Source organism: Podospora bellae-mahoneyi, chromosome 6 (assembly GCF_035222275.1).
Source record: "Podospora bellae-mahoneyi strain CBS 112042 chromosome 6, whole genome shotgun sequence".
In the NCBI taxonomy this organism is placed as follows: Eukaryota; Fungi; Ascomycota; class Sordariomycetes; order Sordariales; family Podosporaceae; genus Podospora; species Podospora bellae-mahoneyi.
Genome location: NC_085885.1, coordinates 1,274,633 through 1,287,174, shown reverse-complemented (window position 1 = coordinate 1,287,174; position 12,542 = coordinate 1,274,633). Strand labels below are relative to the sequence as shown.

Here is a 12,542-nt window from a genome sequence, read left to right as displayed (position 1 = left end):
AAGACACCAGGTCGATGATTCCATTTTGTGATGTCCTCTTGATTTCAAACTCCTACGTGATTTTCCTAAATACATTAGTATCAGTTTGAGTAGGTTAGGGTAAGATCGACGACTCCTGCCTTGCCAGCCCCAGCCACGACATCGTCGTTATGAAGCTGTCAGAGAACCTGTCAGGCCAACAGCTTGCTCCTTCCTAACGACAGTATATATATTTCTTCCCGCACACATCTTCCAACAAGGAACAGTTGCACCGGCCAAATGATCGAGCGGTAAGCCTGCTGGCCGAGGGCATGTCCCCAACCTCGGTTGCTCTCGGCCCCTGAGAGCTTCCATGTTCGACTCCAAAACCACCGGATTTTCGTAGCCGCATCACCACAATCAAACAAAGTGTGGATGACCGGTGAGCTGTTTGTCATTTTTTTCTGTCACCTTCCAGCAAGCTGAACAAGTCAAACTCAAAGGCCTTAAACCAAATGGTCAATGCCCAAAATCTCCGATTGTTTTCGGCCATTGTCGATGCTTTTCTTACTCAAGTCCCAGTCAAACATATCGCGTGTCCTCGTTCGATAGTCTCGACATGACGTCGAATTGCCCATACCAAACCCAACAGCCCTTGGCATCGCAACGTATCGACTGAGAACAAGCATAGAGATTGGATCGAGAAAACAAGCCTCTTTAGGAAGTTCACATTCTGTACCTTGCTCTTAAAGATCGACAATAGATATTGATGTACATAGCAATTCTCCGCCATTGGGACGCTATGTTGGTCTTCTGCTGTGGTTGATGGTCAACTTTTCTTCCGGGGGATCGTGGCTCTGGAGATGTTTGGATGTAGGTAACTTTATGGGGATTTTGAAGATTTCATGGGTGTATTGAGAGAGAGCATGGTATTATCAGAGAGTCTCGTCGTCTGCTCGGCTTCGCATGGTTGTATTAGCCCTTAAACTTAAGATCTCCACGTTCCTTGGAATCAACCTTGACATAAAATCCTACTAACACCGAATGGAGAATCATTTTTCGAACTTTAAATGTCTTCAAAGTAGTTAATACGACAACATCGGCTGTACGGCTCCCCCAGGTAGTTGCTTTCTAGCTTCTCCTCGAACAAATCACCATCCACACGGCGGTGACACGAAACTAGAAGTTCACCATGTCGATCGCAGCGGCTATCGTGGTACGATTTTACCGTTGGCTAACTTGGCTCAGAACCATTATACTAAGACTAGGTAGACATGGGATATCGCCATTTCACCATTGATCAGCTCAGAGAGGCACAAACAAACGCCCGTCTCAGGTATAAAGAGGGAGGTACAAGTTCCGCCGTTTGTCCCTCCTCTACTCACCAGCCATCGATCAGCTTCAACCCTCAACCACCGGAGATGAACAATCGTTGTGCATTTCTCCCTCCAAACCCTCCAAAATGAAGTTCACCACCCTCACCACCCTCGTCACCCTCGTCACCACCGCCCTCCTCACCACCGCCCTCCTCACCACCGCCAAAGCCGACATCTGGATCTACGAAGGCACCGACCTCGGCAGCGGCGGTGAGGTCCTCTGGCTGTTCTTCCCCGGCTTCCCCCCCCCTCACAGCTGCGAAGACGTCAAGAATACCCGGCTCATTCTCCAAAAGTGGGACGTGAGCGAGATCGAGGGTGTTGTTTGCGATGGGGATGGGTGCTATAATGGGAATCCGGAGGATCTCGAGCGGTTGGAGTTTGATGTTGATTTTGGTCATTTCAGTGAGTACTATTGAGGGAACGGGCTGTGAGAGGATGTGTGCTGACACTTGGGTGAATAGCTATTTATAAGAATCGGGACTGGAACTTGGTTGGGTTTGAAAGATGAGGTTTGGGGCCACTGTCGCCCGACGGAGGAGGATGAGTATGATTGCCCGGCGCAGTATCTTTCTGCCGAGCAGTTGAAGTTTAATTGTGAGACGGATGTTTTCCCTTGAGGGATAATGAATGGGTGGTGGAATTCTAGAGTGAGTGAGTGAGGGGACTATTGTGGAATCAATGAGTTTGTTGTTGTAGGTCTGAACGTCACTCTACGGTCTTTTTCTTGAGGAGGGATGACACAGGAGCTGTTGTCTCTTTTAATGATCGCTTGCAAAGTAACAATTTGGGACCAGTTCTTGATATAACCAGGTTCATTCTTTACACTTTTTGAGCATCTTGACAACATTAGAGCAACTTTCTCCATGGGCACTCCCTATTCTAAGATATAGCACCTCTCCACTCTACGCAGACTTCATCACCGTCTTGCCAACAGTGAAATACTACCGTGGCCCTTAACTCCCACATAGCCCATCACGAATTCTCATACCCCAACCCCACCTCCCTCCTCACAGCCCCATAAATCCCCGCAATATCCCCCTTCTCCCCAGCATACTCCTTCACCTCCTTTAAATGCTCATCCGCCACCTCCAAATTCCTCATCCTCACCCCCACCTCCTCCGCCAGCTTCAACGCGTGCCCCGCGTCCTTCCTCGCCAAATCAACCGCAAAAAGCGGTTCCTCCCTCGTATGGTAGTCCCCGCTCAGCATCCTCGTCGAATACGCCGCATACGGCCCCGGAAACATTTGTTCCACCCACTGATGCAGATACTTGGTCCCCAAACCAGACTTTTCAGCAAGAACATGCCCCTCGGCAAGTTGCTCCACCATGTTGAAGACAAAAGTATTCCCGACCAGTTTTAGAGTAAGGGCTTTCCCGTACGGCTCGTCAGACATGTCGATTTCTGCTCTGGCTATCACGCCCTTGAAGTAAGGGCGGGCACGGTCAACTGAGGCGGAAGGGCCGGCAAGAACGCCGATGAGCTGTCCCGCGTCGGCCATGGCTGGGGCGCCGAAGACGGGGGCGGCGAGGAACTGGGCGCCGCGGGAGGTGATGGAGTTGGCGATGCGGGTTGTGGTGGTGGGGTGGATTGTTGAGCAGTCGATTATCAGCTTGCCGGTGAGGTCGTGGGTTAGGATTTCGGAGATAGCGGATTCGACAACCGAGTCTTTGGAGAGGATGAGGAAGATGATGTCTGCTTGGCGGATGCCGGAGGAGATGGAGTCGAGGATGGTGACTTTGCCGGGGGGGAGTTGGGAGGCGAGGTCGAGGGAGCGTTGTTTGGTGCGGTTGTGGACCAGGAGGGGTTGGTTGTCTAGGGGGCCTTTGAGAACGAGGTTTTTGGCCATGCCCTGGGGGTGTTAGTTGAAATACATATGAAGGTAAGGGGGAGATTGAGAGGCTTACTCGGCCCATGTTTCCTAGGCCGATCCAGAAGACTGTTGAGGTCATTGTGAGATAGATGTGGTACTGGTAGGTGAGTTTGATGTGTTGCCGAGCCTGTAGGGAATTCCGGTTAGAAGCAAAGATATCACATTAGAGTTGAAGGTGCTCCGAGATATATTAATTCTACTCTTCGCTATGAGGACCACTTAGAGTTAGTGGGGAATCTGCCCCTCTTCCGGTTTCCGGTCAGATACAGGACCGGCCCGCCGTCGATCGGGACCAGGAAGTCCAATCGGCTTTATGCTCCATCTGACAAGCTCATGTCATTCTCGCTAATGGGGGAGAGGCTGTTGGTTCATGGATATCAGCGAGTGGGTGCGATTGCATGTTTGAGAGGTCTGTCTGGCTTGACCTGATTGCAATCTTCCCAGGCTTGCTCAACTCGTTGATTTTGATGAGAAGTCATCTCATCTGAGCTCTATTGAGCCTTTCCAAGAAACTCAATGGTCAATTATGTCATACTGCAACGGTTTTGGTGATCTGGTCAAACCGCGGGGTAATTCCTCTTGAGCTGCTGGTTTTTAGGTACACCCAATCATCGGAATGAAACACCAGCCAAATTAGAATACATGGTTACGGCTACCAGATATGCTCTGGGTCTTTGATGAGCCTGCCAAGGAACATCCTTTTCCCCTTTTTGCGGGGTATCTTATCTGATGATCTGATAATTCTCACCGACATGGGGTTTTAGTGTTCGGGGCTTTGCTGCGTTGCGTGGTCAGATGGAGTCCCGAGGTTGGACCCTTCCGTCTTTCCTTTTCTTTCATCTTTTTCGAGGGATTCTCGCCACACCAAAGTGGATGCAGGGCGTGCTGGATTGAATTATCCATTTCTGGCCGCCCGTACGTTCTTCGAAATAATTTATATCACAGCTTTTGTGACTCAAACCACCCCGCCCGATGCCACTGGTCGCAGCTATGCTCACGAGAAGCAACGGTGCGCGGAAGAAGGCGACCTCGGTAGTTCAGGTGAGATATATCTTGGCGCATATATCGCTACATTTTCCGATCAGTCATATTCTGAAGTTTGGTATTAATCTGAGCGCTTTTAGTCCTCAATCTGTCGCGACCAGCAACGGCCAAATCACACCACCATAACGTCGGTGATATCAGTGTCTCAGCGACGTCACTTCTCCTCGGCTGAGAATGGCGCAAAGCCCAGCCGAAGCCACCCTTCTGCTGCCGAAGCAAAGCAGAAGAGAGAGTCAGACAGGGAGTTTTTGATTTCAGTACTGGAGTCGTCGGCGACCAAGCGGGATGCAAAGGCATACCTTCAGACCTATGGGTCATCGAAAGCCAGAGCGGTGCCAAAGGAATCACCAGCTTTTACCGCCCTTGTGAGCGACAAAGCAATCCCAGAAGCCAAGGATGTGTCATTTTTCGTCCAAGGCTCCGTTCCAGTGGAATCTCTAGAGGCCGATGAAGTACCACGTGTGGCGATTGTGAAGCTTCGCGAGCCTCAGACGTGGGATGACACTTTACTGGGTGGCGTCGCTAAGACGCTCACCCGGCTGCGAGATCTGGGTCTTCGAAGTGTTGTTGTTCTCGAATGCAGCACAGAGAAAAGCTCAGTTCTGGATTGGAAAGATGTGGTGACGCAACAAACAGACCGACTTCAGAAAGCCATTCAAAAGTATGGCACACCAGGCGCGGAACTTGTTGATGGAGGCATCTGGAAACGGAGTACAACTCCACCAAGCGCTTCGTCTCTTGGTCATACTAAGCTCTCCGTTGGCTTTGGGCAGGCATTCACCGCGCCGCTCAGGCATGGCCATATCCTAGTGGTCCCCTCTCGGGCAGTGGTCGAAGAGACTCTAGAGCACACGGCGGCTGACGCAAATGAAGTGATCTTTGCTTTGGCCAAATACTTTGCTGGGCTTCAGGTCAATGCTGGCCAAAATCAAACCCGGACCGCTGTGGTAGACAGGGTGATCATCATCGACCCCTTTGGTGGAATTCCCGCTAGGAACCTGGGCGATGGCGCGCGGGTATTTATCAATCTCGAAGAACAGTTCAACAGCATCAAGGCGACCCTGAGTGCAGCGGAACCACAGGATAACGGGAGCCCAATACCTGGTATCTCAGGCAACCCGAAAGCTTCACACATCGAAAACCTAGAGCTCGTCAAGAACATACTAGCAATCCTGCCCTCGACAGCTTCCGCGGTCATAACCAGCCCAATCGAAGCCGCAAACCTACAGTCGAATCCAGCATATGATATCAGAAGAGACGCCGAGGAGGCTATGGCAGGTGAAGTCAAAACACGAAGATGGCAGAATCCCATCATTCACAACCTTCTCACCGACCGGCCGATATACTCGGCGTCTCTACCCATCGGCCGGATCAAATCAACGACAAATGGTACATACCAAAGGTCATCCCGAATGCCCACCACAACCCTGGCGAAGAAAGGGCTCCCCGTTACCATCTTCCCCGACACCCGCACACGGTCCTGGAAACCACCTAAACCGGGCACCCCCCGCCTGAAACTAACAGATACGTGCGTCGACCTCCCCCGACTCATCCACCTCATCAACGACTCCTTCGACCGCAAGCTAGACGCAGAGCACTACCTCAACCGAGTCCAAGACTCCCTCGCAGGTATCATCATCGCCGGCGAGTACGAAGGCGGTGCGATCCTCACCTGGGAACGACCATTCGGGCTTGACGAGGAGACAGCGTACAACTCGGGTAGATTAGTGCCCTACCTGGATAAGTTTGCCGTGCTGAAGAAGTGTCAAGGGGCGGGAGGTGTGGCAGATATTGTGTTCAATGCCATGGTGAGGGATTGTTTCCCGAATGGGGTGTGCTGGAGGAGCAGGAAGGATAACCCGGTGAATAAGTGGTATTTTGAGAGGAGCAGGGGGGTGAGAAAGTTGCCCGGGAGTAACTGGGCGATGTTTTGGACGACGCCGGAGGCCGCGGTGAAGGATCAGGTCATGGAGGACTATGAGGATGTTTGTAGGGGTGTTGTGCCGAGTTGGGCTGATTCGAAAGCGGCGGATTGAAAGGTGACGGTTACATATGGAGAATGATAAGAACTTATCTAGCATACCATACTTCAACAACTGCATTTCGAGTATATCGATGCCGATGTTTCAAGTGGAAAGTATTTACCATGGACTTCATGCTGCCGAGGATACACAAATCACTTGTCATTTATATACATATATATCGACTGTTTGTTGTTGAGCCATCATGGATCATAGGGCGACCTTTTATGCTCATGATGATGCTTGAGGTTACACCAAGATAAAAGGTGAAGCACATGCTTGGACCTTATGCTTGGCTGCCTGAAAGAATCACGGCTGCGACGCACGGAGCATGACGCGGCCAATGAAATTCAGGGTTGACAGCTGCAACGCGGAATGTTTAGCGGGGCGTCAGCAGCTAGGGATCGGCGCCTTGTCCCCTAAACAACGCCCACTTGACACAAAGCTTCGGTGTCAACGTCAACCTCGCATCCTCCTTTTCGCAAAGCTACGGTCACCGCCCGTTGAGTCCGCCGTCGAGAAGCACGTCCCCTGAACACTGCAATACCGCACCCCAAAACCCGACAAGATGGACGCTTTCAAGGGTTTCCAGAAGAGTCTCACGTACGGACAACCCCTCTCTCGACGCCCTGGATTGTTTGATAAACCTCGAGCTCGGACCGCCAGAACAATGGAAATTCGAACAGCGAACCGCTGACAATGGCATTTCTACAGCTCTTTGGGTGGTCAGATCACCCCCTTTGCCTCGCGCACCTTCCAGTACACCAAGGAGCAGCTGGGCCAGGCTGAGGACAAGGTGCGCATTGATAGCTTCCTGGCGGCGTTGGGCTTGCTTGGCGACAAGGGAGAACAAGTGGTTGACCATGTTGGCTTTGCAGACCGAACTCCCACCCGACTACATCGACCTTGAGAAGCGCGTGGATGCGCTCAAGGCTGTCCACCAGAAGATGCTGGCTGTGACGTAAGTTTGTGACATGGATGCTCTCTGAGCTCGGAGCTCGTTGTTTCGGTGGCACCATCTGACCCCTCCATCATTGGATAGCTCCCAATACTCCAACGAGGCCTACGACTACCCCCCTAATATCAAGGAGACCTTCCAGGACCTTGGTCGCACCGTCTCCGAGAAGGTTACTCTGTTGTCGAGCGCCACCTCTCCCGCCGAAGCCCAGGCTGCCCTGACCGCCCCTCCTTCGGCTAAGCCTCAACCCAAGACCTTCCATCATGCTATCGCCCGCGCTTCGTTGGCCAGCTCCCAGGCTCTCCACCAGCAACACACCTCCTCCGGTGAGGATCCTCTTGCTACTGCGCTCGAGAAGTATGCGCTCGCCATGGAGCGTGTTGGAGAGGCCCGCCTCGCCCAGGACGCCCAGGTTCAAAGCCGCTTCTTGGCTGGGTGGAACACCACCCTGAACACCAACATCACCTTTGCTACCCGCGCGCGCAAGGCGGTCGAGAAGGCCAGGTTGACTTTGGATGCTGTCAAGGCCCGTGTCAAGGGCACCACCTGGAAGCTTGGTGGAGCGGCCCCTAGTGGCCGGCACGACGAGCAGGAGCTCAGCCCTGAGGCCCAAGAGGAAATTGAGAAGGCTGAGGATGAGTTTGTCACACAGACCGAGGAGGCTGTTGGTGTCATGAAGAACGTGAGTATTCTTGTCACCCATAGAGGCCGAGGATCGAAGCGCTGATTGCCCTAACCCACAAATAGGTTGTCGATACTCCCGAACCCCTGCGCAACCTGGCCGAGCTCCTTGCTGCTCAGATTGAGTTCCACAAGAAGGCCCACGAGATTCTCAGTGAACTTGCCCCTGTCATTGACGGTCTGCAAGTTGAACAGGAGGCAAGTCGTGCTTCGGCTTATTCTTTCCAGTAGAGAGAGAGAAGAAGTGCGGTATACTAACTCCAGCTGCTCCGCAGGCGAGTTACCGCAAGAGCCGAGAGAGCGCCATTTAACGCCATGACGAACCTGCTGGCAGAATGAACAATGTGGAAAGAAGCTAAAACGGGCGTGTTTGCTGGTCTCTCAGGCTGTGGTGGGTAACGTGTCAAAAGATTTGGGAACGCATGACGGAATGGATTACTGTAACGGATGTTGTTGGGGTTGGTGTGGTCTCTTGGTTTTTGTTGCGTTGCGCAAAGGGGGGGGGTATAGTCTATCTCGGATTCATCATCCAAATGGTTGGGTTGTTTTTGTCAGGTTACAGAGATATCAGATGGGTTTATCTTGAACATCATACTGTGGTTGAGAGTCCCTTGCTAGAGTGAGATGTGCGCTGTCAAGGGAATGATCTCGATGATAAGAGCTGCTTCTGGGTGCAACCTCCATCAAACAACCAGGGGCGTGTGGCTCAGTTGGTAGAGCGTTCGCTTAGCATACTTGCCTGTATGCGAAAGGTCCTGGGTTCGATTCCCAGCTCGTCCAAACCTACTCTTTTGCTGGTTCAGCAAATGATTCTGCTTTACTTTTGATTCTAAGTCCACAGAAAACTTCAGCTGTTGAGTTTTTGATATCAGAGTGCTTTCAATGTCACTAGACTCGCAGTGTTTTTCGTTTCCCTCATGGAAGTGCATCCCTCACATGGTTATTGACTCCCATTCTGGGACTTTTTTTTCGTGCCATGTCGTCTCATCAAAGTTTAGGTCCCCACAACGGTCGCGCGCTAGAGGGGAATTTAGTCGGGTAATTGTCGGCTGTGCACGGTTCAGGTCCCCCACTACAGTGTCCCCGCAAGGCTGGGGGGGTTAGGGAAGGGAGACGCGCTGAAGTCATGTTTCTTGGGCGGCGCTTGGTTGTCTGATGTCTGCCAACCACCTATTCATTGCGAGTTTGTTTACCTACCTTACCTAACGAAACGACGAATTACCCACCACTTGCCGCCACACGACACGCCGGACAATCGAATATCTTTCTTTTCGATTGAAAACGATTTCTACGCGCGGCGAAAGGTTGGGTTTTAGAAGGAAAAGGGGAGAGAGAATAGCCGAGCAAAGATGGTACGTCAAGAGGGGGATTGGGGAAAAGGGTATTTTGCTGATTTTGATTGGGGGGGGCGTTGCAGTTGCCTCTTGGTCTCCTTAACGCGGCGCAGGGCCACCCGATGCTGGTCGAGCTCAAGAACGGGGAGACGCTGAATGGGCATTTGGTGCTGTGCGATACTTGGATGAATTTGACGTTGAGGGAGGTGGTGCAGACTAGTCCTGTGGGTTTTGCGCTCTAAATTCGCTGGTGGGGAGGGGAATGAATGAAATGCTGACGGGTTGAATAGGAGGGGGATAAGTTTGTGAGGTTGCCGGAGGTTTATGTCAAGGGGAATAATGTGAGTAGGAGCCCTGGGGGGGGAGGGGATGGGGATGGGGATGGGGATGGGGGCTAATGATGGGAATGACAGATTAAATACCTACGAGTTCCGGACGAGATTATCGATATTGTCAAGGAGCAGCAGCAGTCGGGTGGGGGTGGGTATAGAGGGGGACGGGGAGGACATCAGAGAGGGGATTATGGTGGGAGGGGTGGGGGTGATAGAGGGAGGGGTGGGAGAGGGAGAGGTGGGAGGGGTGGGAGAGGTGGGAATAGGGGTGCGTGAGGGTGGAGTTGTTTCCAGAGTGATGTGTTTGATGGGGAGGCTCATATGCTACTACGGCGGTTCAAGGCGAGGAAAGGCAGGGATTTATCGCCTGCCGTTCAGGCTATTCCCAGTGCTCTTCTGGGGCTGCCGAGCCTGGGGGACAGGCGGAGGTTCTAACAGCCAAAAGAAGATACCCGGTCATGTGTTGAGCTGGAAGGCAGGGTTGCTTTTAGCTGGTGTGAAAAACAGCATACCTTTGTTGCGGCATAGCATGCGTTGATTTGGCTTGTCTCACTGGCCTGGAGTACCAACTATAATAACAGAAAAAAATAAGAAAATAAACAGCCAGCTTTCATGTTGGACAAGAGCCTGTCACATGAACAGAGGGACCCACGTGATCTGGCGTCTGAGTGAGAAGGTACGTACCTTGACTTCAAGTCTTGGCACTGGCCCCTCCAAAAAGTTTAGTTGAGCTCTCAACCCTGATCAACGGTCACCACCACCACCAAGAAGCTTGATTTCACGACCATCTTAACATGGCAGCTCCCCGCCAAGTGGTCGATGGCCTTTGGAGGTGTCTCTGCCCGTCAATCGATGCGGCACTTTTTCAAAAGACGTCGAGGCTGAGGCCGTTAGTACTGCGCAGGCTCACTTCTACCGCGGCTGCTGCTCATGAAGAAGATGGTTCCAGCACTGGACTGCTTACTTCAAACTTGACGCTACCACAACAGCAACATCCTGTTATTGAAGATGGCTCTCAGCTCGCCCAAAGATCGAAAAAGACTCGACCAGGGAAAAACCAGAGGTTATGGCAACATGAAAAAGCCAACCGGAAGCTGCTGAAGGAGCAATATCAGCATGAGGTCTCATCTTTACCAACTACTACTACTACTTCTACTACTACAACAACAGCCACTACCGACCAACCAGAAACCCCAGCAATCACCACCCCCTCCCTTGACATCCTCACCCTCCCCGACAACACCATCCCCCCATCTCTCCTTGCCTCCTTGTCAACCCCCACCCTCCTCCTCACCCTCACCCGCCTGTTGACTTCCCACTCCAAACACTCCAAACGATTCACGGGTCTCAAAATCCGATCACTAGTCCACTACCTCGTCACCGACCGTCACCAACCCCCGAATGAACTCCTCTACCGGGCGTTGGTTGTTGCAAACTGGGATCCAGAACGGGGTTCAGCCTGGGAGCTCGAGGACATCCTCAAGGAGATGGACAAAGCCAGTATTGCCCCTAGCAAGGAGTTTTGGAGGGCGGCGATTAAATTGCTGGCTATTCACCCTGATTACACGCTTAGGAACTTGATATTGAGACGGATAGGGGTTGTTTACGGGGAGGAGTTGATCAAGGAGGTGAGGGAGGATGTTATTTTGGGGTTACTGAGGGAGAGGCAGGAGGAGCTGGCGTTGGAGGCGTTGGAGGAGGTGGTGGGGTGGGAAGAGGAGGGGGAAAGGAGGTGGATGAGTGGGACGGGGTGGGATACTGTGGTTCATGTACTGGGAAAGAGGGGGTATACGGAGGAGGCGTTTCAGGTTTTGATGATGAGGGTTGGGTTGGAGACTGGGAGGGAGGAAGGGAGGGGGGAAGAAGGGAGGTTGGACGGGGTGCCGATGGAGGTGTGGTATTATATGTTGGAGGAGTGTTCGAGGGAGAGTTATCTCGAGGGGACGAAATACCTCTGGGGGAAGTTGGTGGAGAATGGGCTTGTGGTGCCGAGTGATGGGATGCTGAATAATACTCTGAACACCGGGGCAAGGCATTGTGATGAGGGGCTGGCAACGGGCGCGTTTAAGGAGTTGGCTGGAAGGGGGATCAAGATGACGGGGTTGCATTATGAGGCGTTGGTGGATTGCTATGCTGATCAGGGGAAGTTGGAGGAGGCGTTGGAGGTGGCAAGCATCAAGGCCGAGTCGTACCCCGGGTTGAAGGAGGAGTCGAGGAGTATACTGAGGTTGTTAGTGAGGGAGCCGGAGATGGCGAATAGGGTGTTTGAGATTTTGAAAGAGTTGAAGGAGAAGGGGAGGAAGGTGCCAGCTTCGGGGCCGGTGGCGCTGTTGGAGTTTGTGGGCTTGCAGGGGGATATGGGGGCGTTAGTGGACGCGCTTGAGAGGGTGCAGCCACTTATGGAGGGGAGTGATTGGGGGCTGGGATACCTGTGTAGACAGGCCAAGACGGCGGAAGATTGGAACCTGATTGCTCGGGCCTATCCGCGGATCGGCCCAACGATGACGGTGGGGAAGCCGTTGGTGGCCCTTAATGATACGGTGCGCAATCTTGCGGCTGACAGGGAGGGGGACCTTGACCTGGCGTTTGCGCGGTTGTGGGATATGGGGGAGCATTTGGTCCAAAGAGTCGCCAAGTACCCCACGGAAGATACGCTGATGGCGTTGCTGGATCGGTGCTACTGGGAGAAGGATTCCAGAATCTGGGCCGTCATTGACTTGGCTAGGGAGAAGGGGATCCAGGTGGATGAGACCGACATGAGGAAGTTGAGCACAATTCCGAAGCCGGAGAGGATTTTGTTACTAGCACCCGCAGGCAAGTCTTAGAGTACAGGCTGCAGGTTCGAAATAATGTCTTCATAAAAGAGTGTAAATTGAAGGCTTCACCATGGATGTCGTCGTCGACATGTTATGCAGCTATCCGGGCAACCAATAGATAACCCGTATTCAGAATCCGGGGTTACC

At 52.5% G+C, this 12,542-nt stretch overlaps 6 protein-coding genes and 1 non-coding gene across 7 annotated transcripts; 5 read left to right on the top strand and 2 right to left on the bottom strand.

Annotated features, from left to right (window-relative positions):
- Positions 1 to 1,420: 1,420 nt before the first annotated feature.
- Positions 1,421 to 1,845, top strand: QC761_603605 (uncharacterized protein; the record flags this gene model as incomplete). The annotated part of the gene is made up of 2 exons (XM_062880810.1): positions 1,421 to 1,739; positions 1,799 to 1,845. The coding sequence occupies 2 exons, from the start codon at positions 1,421 to 1,423 to the stop codon at positions 1,843 to 1,845; spliced, it is 366 nt and encodes a 121-aa protein (XP_062729330.1).
- Positions 1,846 to 2,108: 263 nt separating this feature from the next.
- On the bottom strand, positions 2,109 to 3,689 carry QC761_603610 (uncharacterized protein). Its single transcript, XM_062880811.1, has 2 exons — positions 3,244 to 3,689; positions 2,109 to 3,188 (listed from the first exon to the last, which is right to left on the bottom strand). The coding sequence occupies exons 1-2, from the start codon at positions 3,286 to 3,288 to the stop codon at positions 2,310 to 2,312; spliced, it is 924 nt and encodes a 307-aa protein (XP_062729329.1). The 5' UTR covers positions 3,289 to 3,689; the 3' UTR covers positions 2,109 to 2,309.
- ARG2 (Amino-acid acetyltransferase, mitochondrial) lies at positions 3,644 to 6,458 on the top strand. The gene is made up of 2 exons (XM_062880812.1): positions 3,644 to 4,250; positions 4,334 to 6,458. Exons 1-2 carry the CDS (start codon positions 4,182 to 4,184, stop codon positions 6,287 to 6,289), a joined length of 2,025 nt encoding a protein of 674 aa, XP_062729328.1. The 5' UTR covers positions 3,644 to 4,181; the 3' UTR covers positions 6,290 to 6,458.
- Positions 6,459 to 6,679: 221 nt separating this feature from the next.
- QC761_603630 (uncharacterized protein) lies at positions 6,680 to 8,144 on the top strand (the record flags this gene model as incomplete). The annotated part of the gene is made up of 5 exons (XM_062880813.1): positions 6,680 to 6,877; positions 6,989 to 7,070; positions 7,153 to 7,235; positions 7,317 to 7,914; positions 7,980 to 8,144. The coding sequence occupies exons 1-5, from the start codon at positions 6,843 to 6,845 to the stop codon at positions 8,142 to 8,144; spliced, it is 963 nt and encodes a 320-aa protein (XP_062729327.1). The 5' UTR covers positions 6,680 to 6,842.
- Positions 8,145 to 8,608: 464 nt separating this feature from the next.
- Positions 8,609 to 8,693, bottom strand: QC761_0091090. Its single transcript has one exon. It is a non-coding gene; the product is annotated as a tRNA-Ala (tRNA).
- Positions 8,694 to 9,262: 569 nt separating this feature from the next.
- On the top strand, positions 9,263 to 9,855 carry QC761_603649 (uncharacterized protein; the record flags this gene model as incomplete). The annotated part of the gene is made up of 4 exons (XM_062880814.1): positions 9,263 to 9,265; positions 9,331 to 9,471; positions 9,538 to 9,588; positions 9,661 to 9,855. 4 exons carry the CDS (start codon positions 9,263 to 9,265, stop codon positions 9,853 to 9,855), a joined length of 390 nt encoding a protein of 129 aa, XP_062729326.1.
- Positions 9,856 to 10,373: 518 nt separating this feature from the next.
- On the top strand, positions 10,374 to 12,404 carry QC761_603650 (uncharacterized protein; the record flags this gene model as incomplete). Its single annotated transcript, XM_062880815.1, has 1 exon — positions 10,374 to 12,404. One exon carries the CDS (start codon positions 10,374 to 10,376, stop codon positions 12,402 to 12,404), a length of 2,031 nt encoding a protein of 676 aa, XP_062729325.1.
- Positions 12,405 to 12,542: the final 138 nt, after the last annotated feature.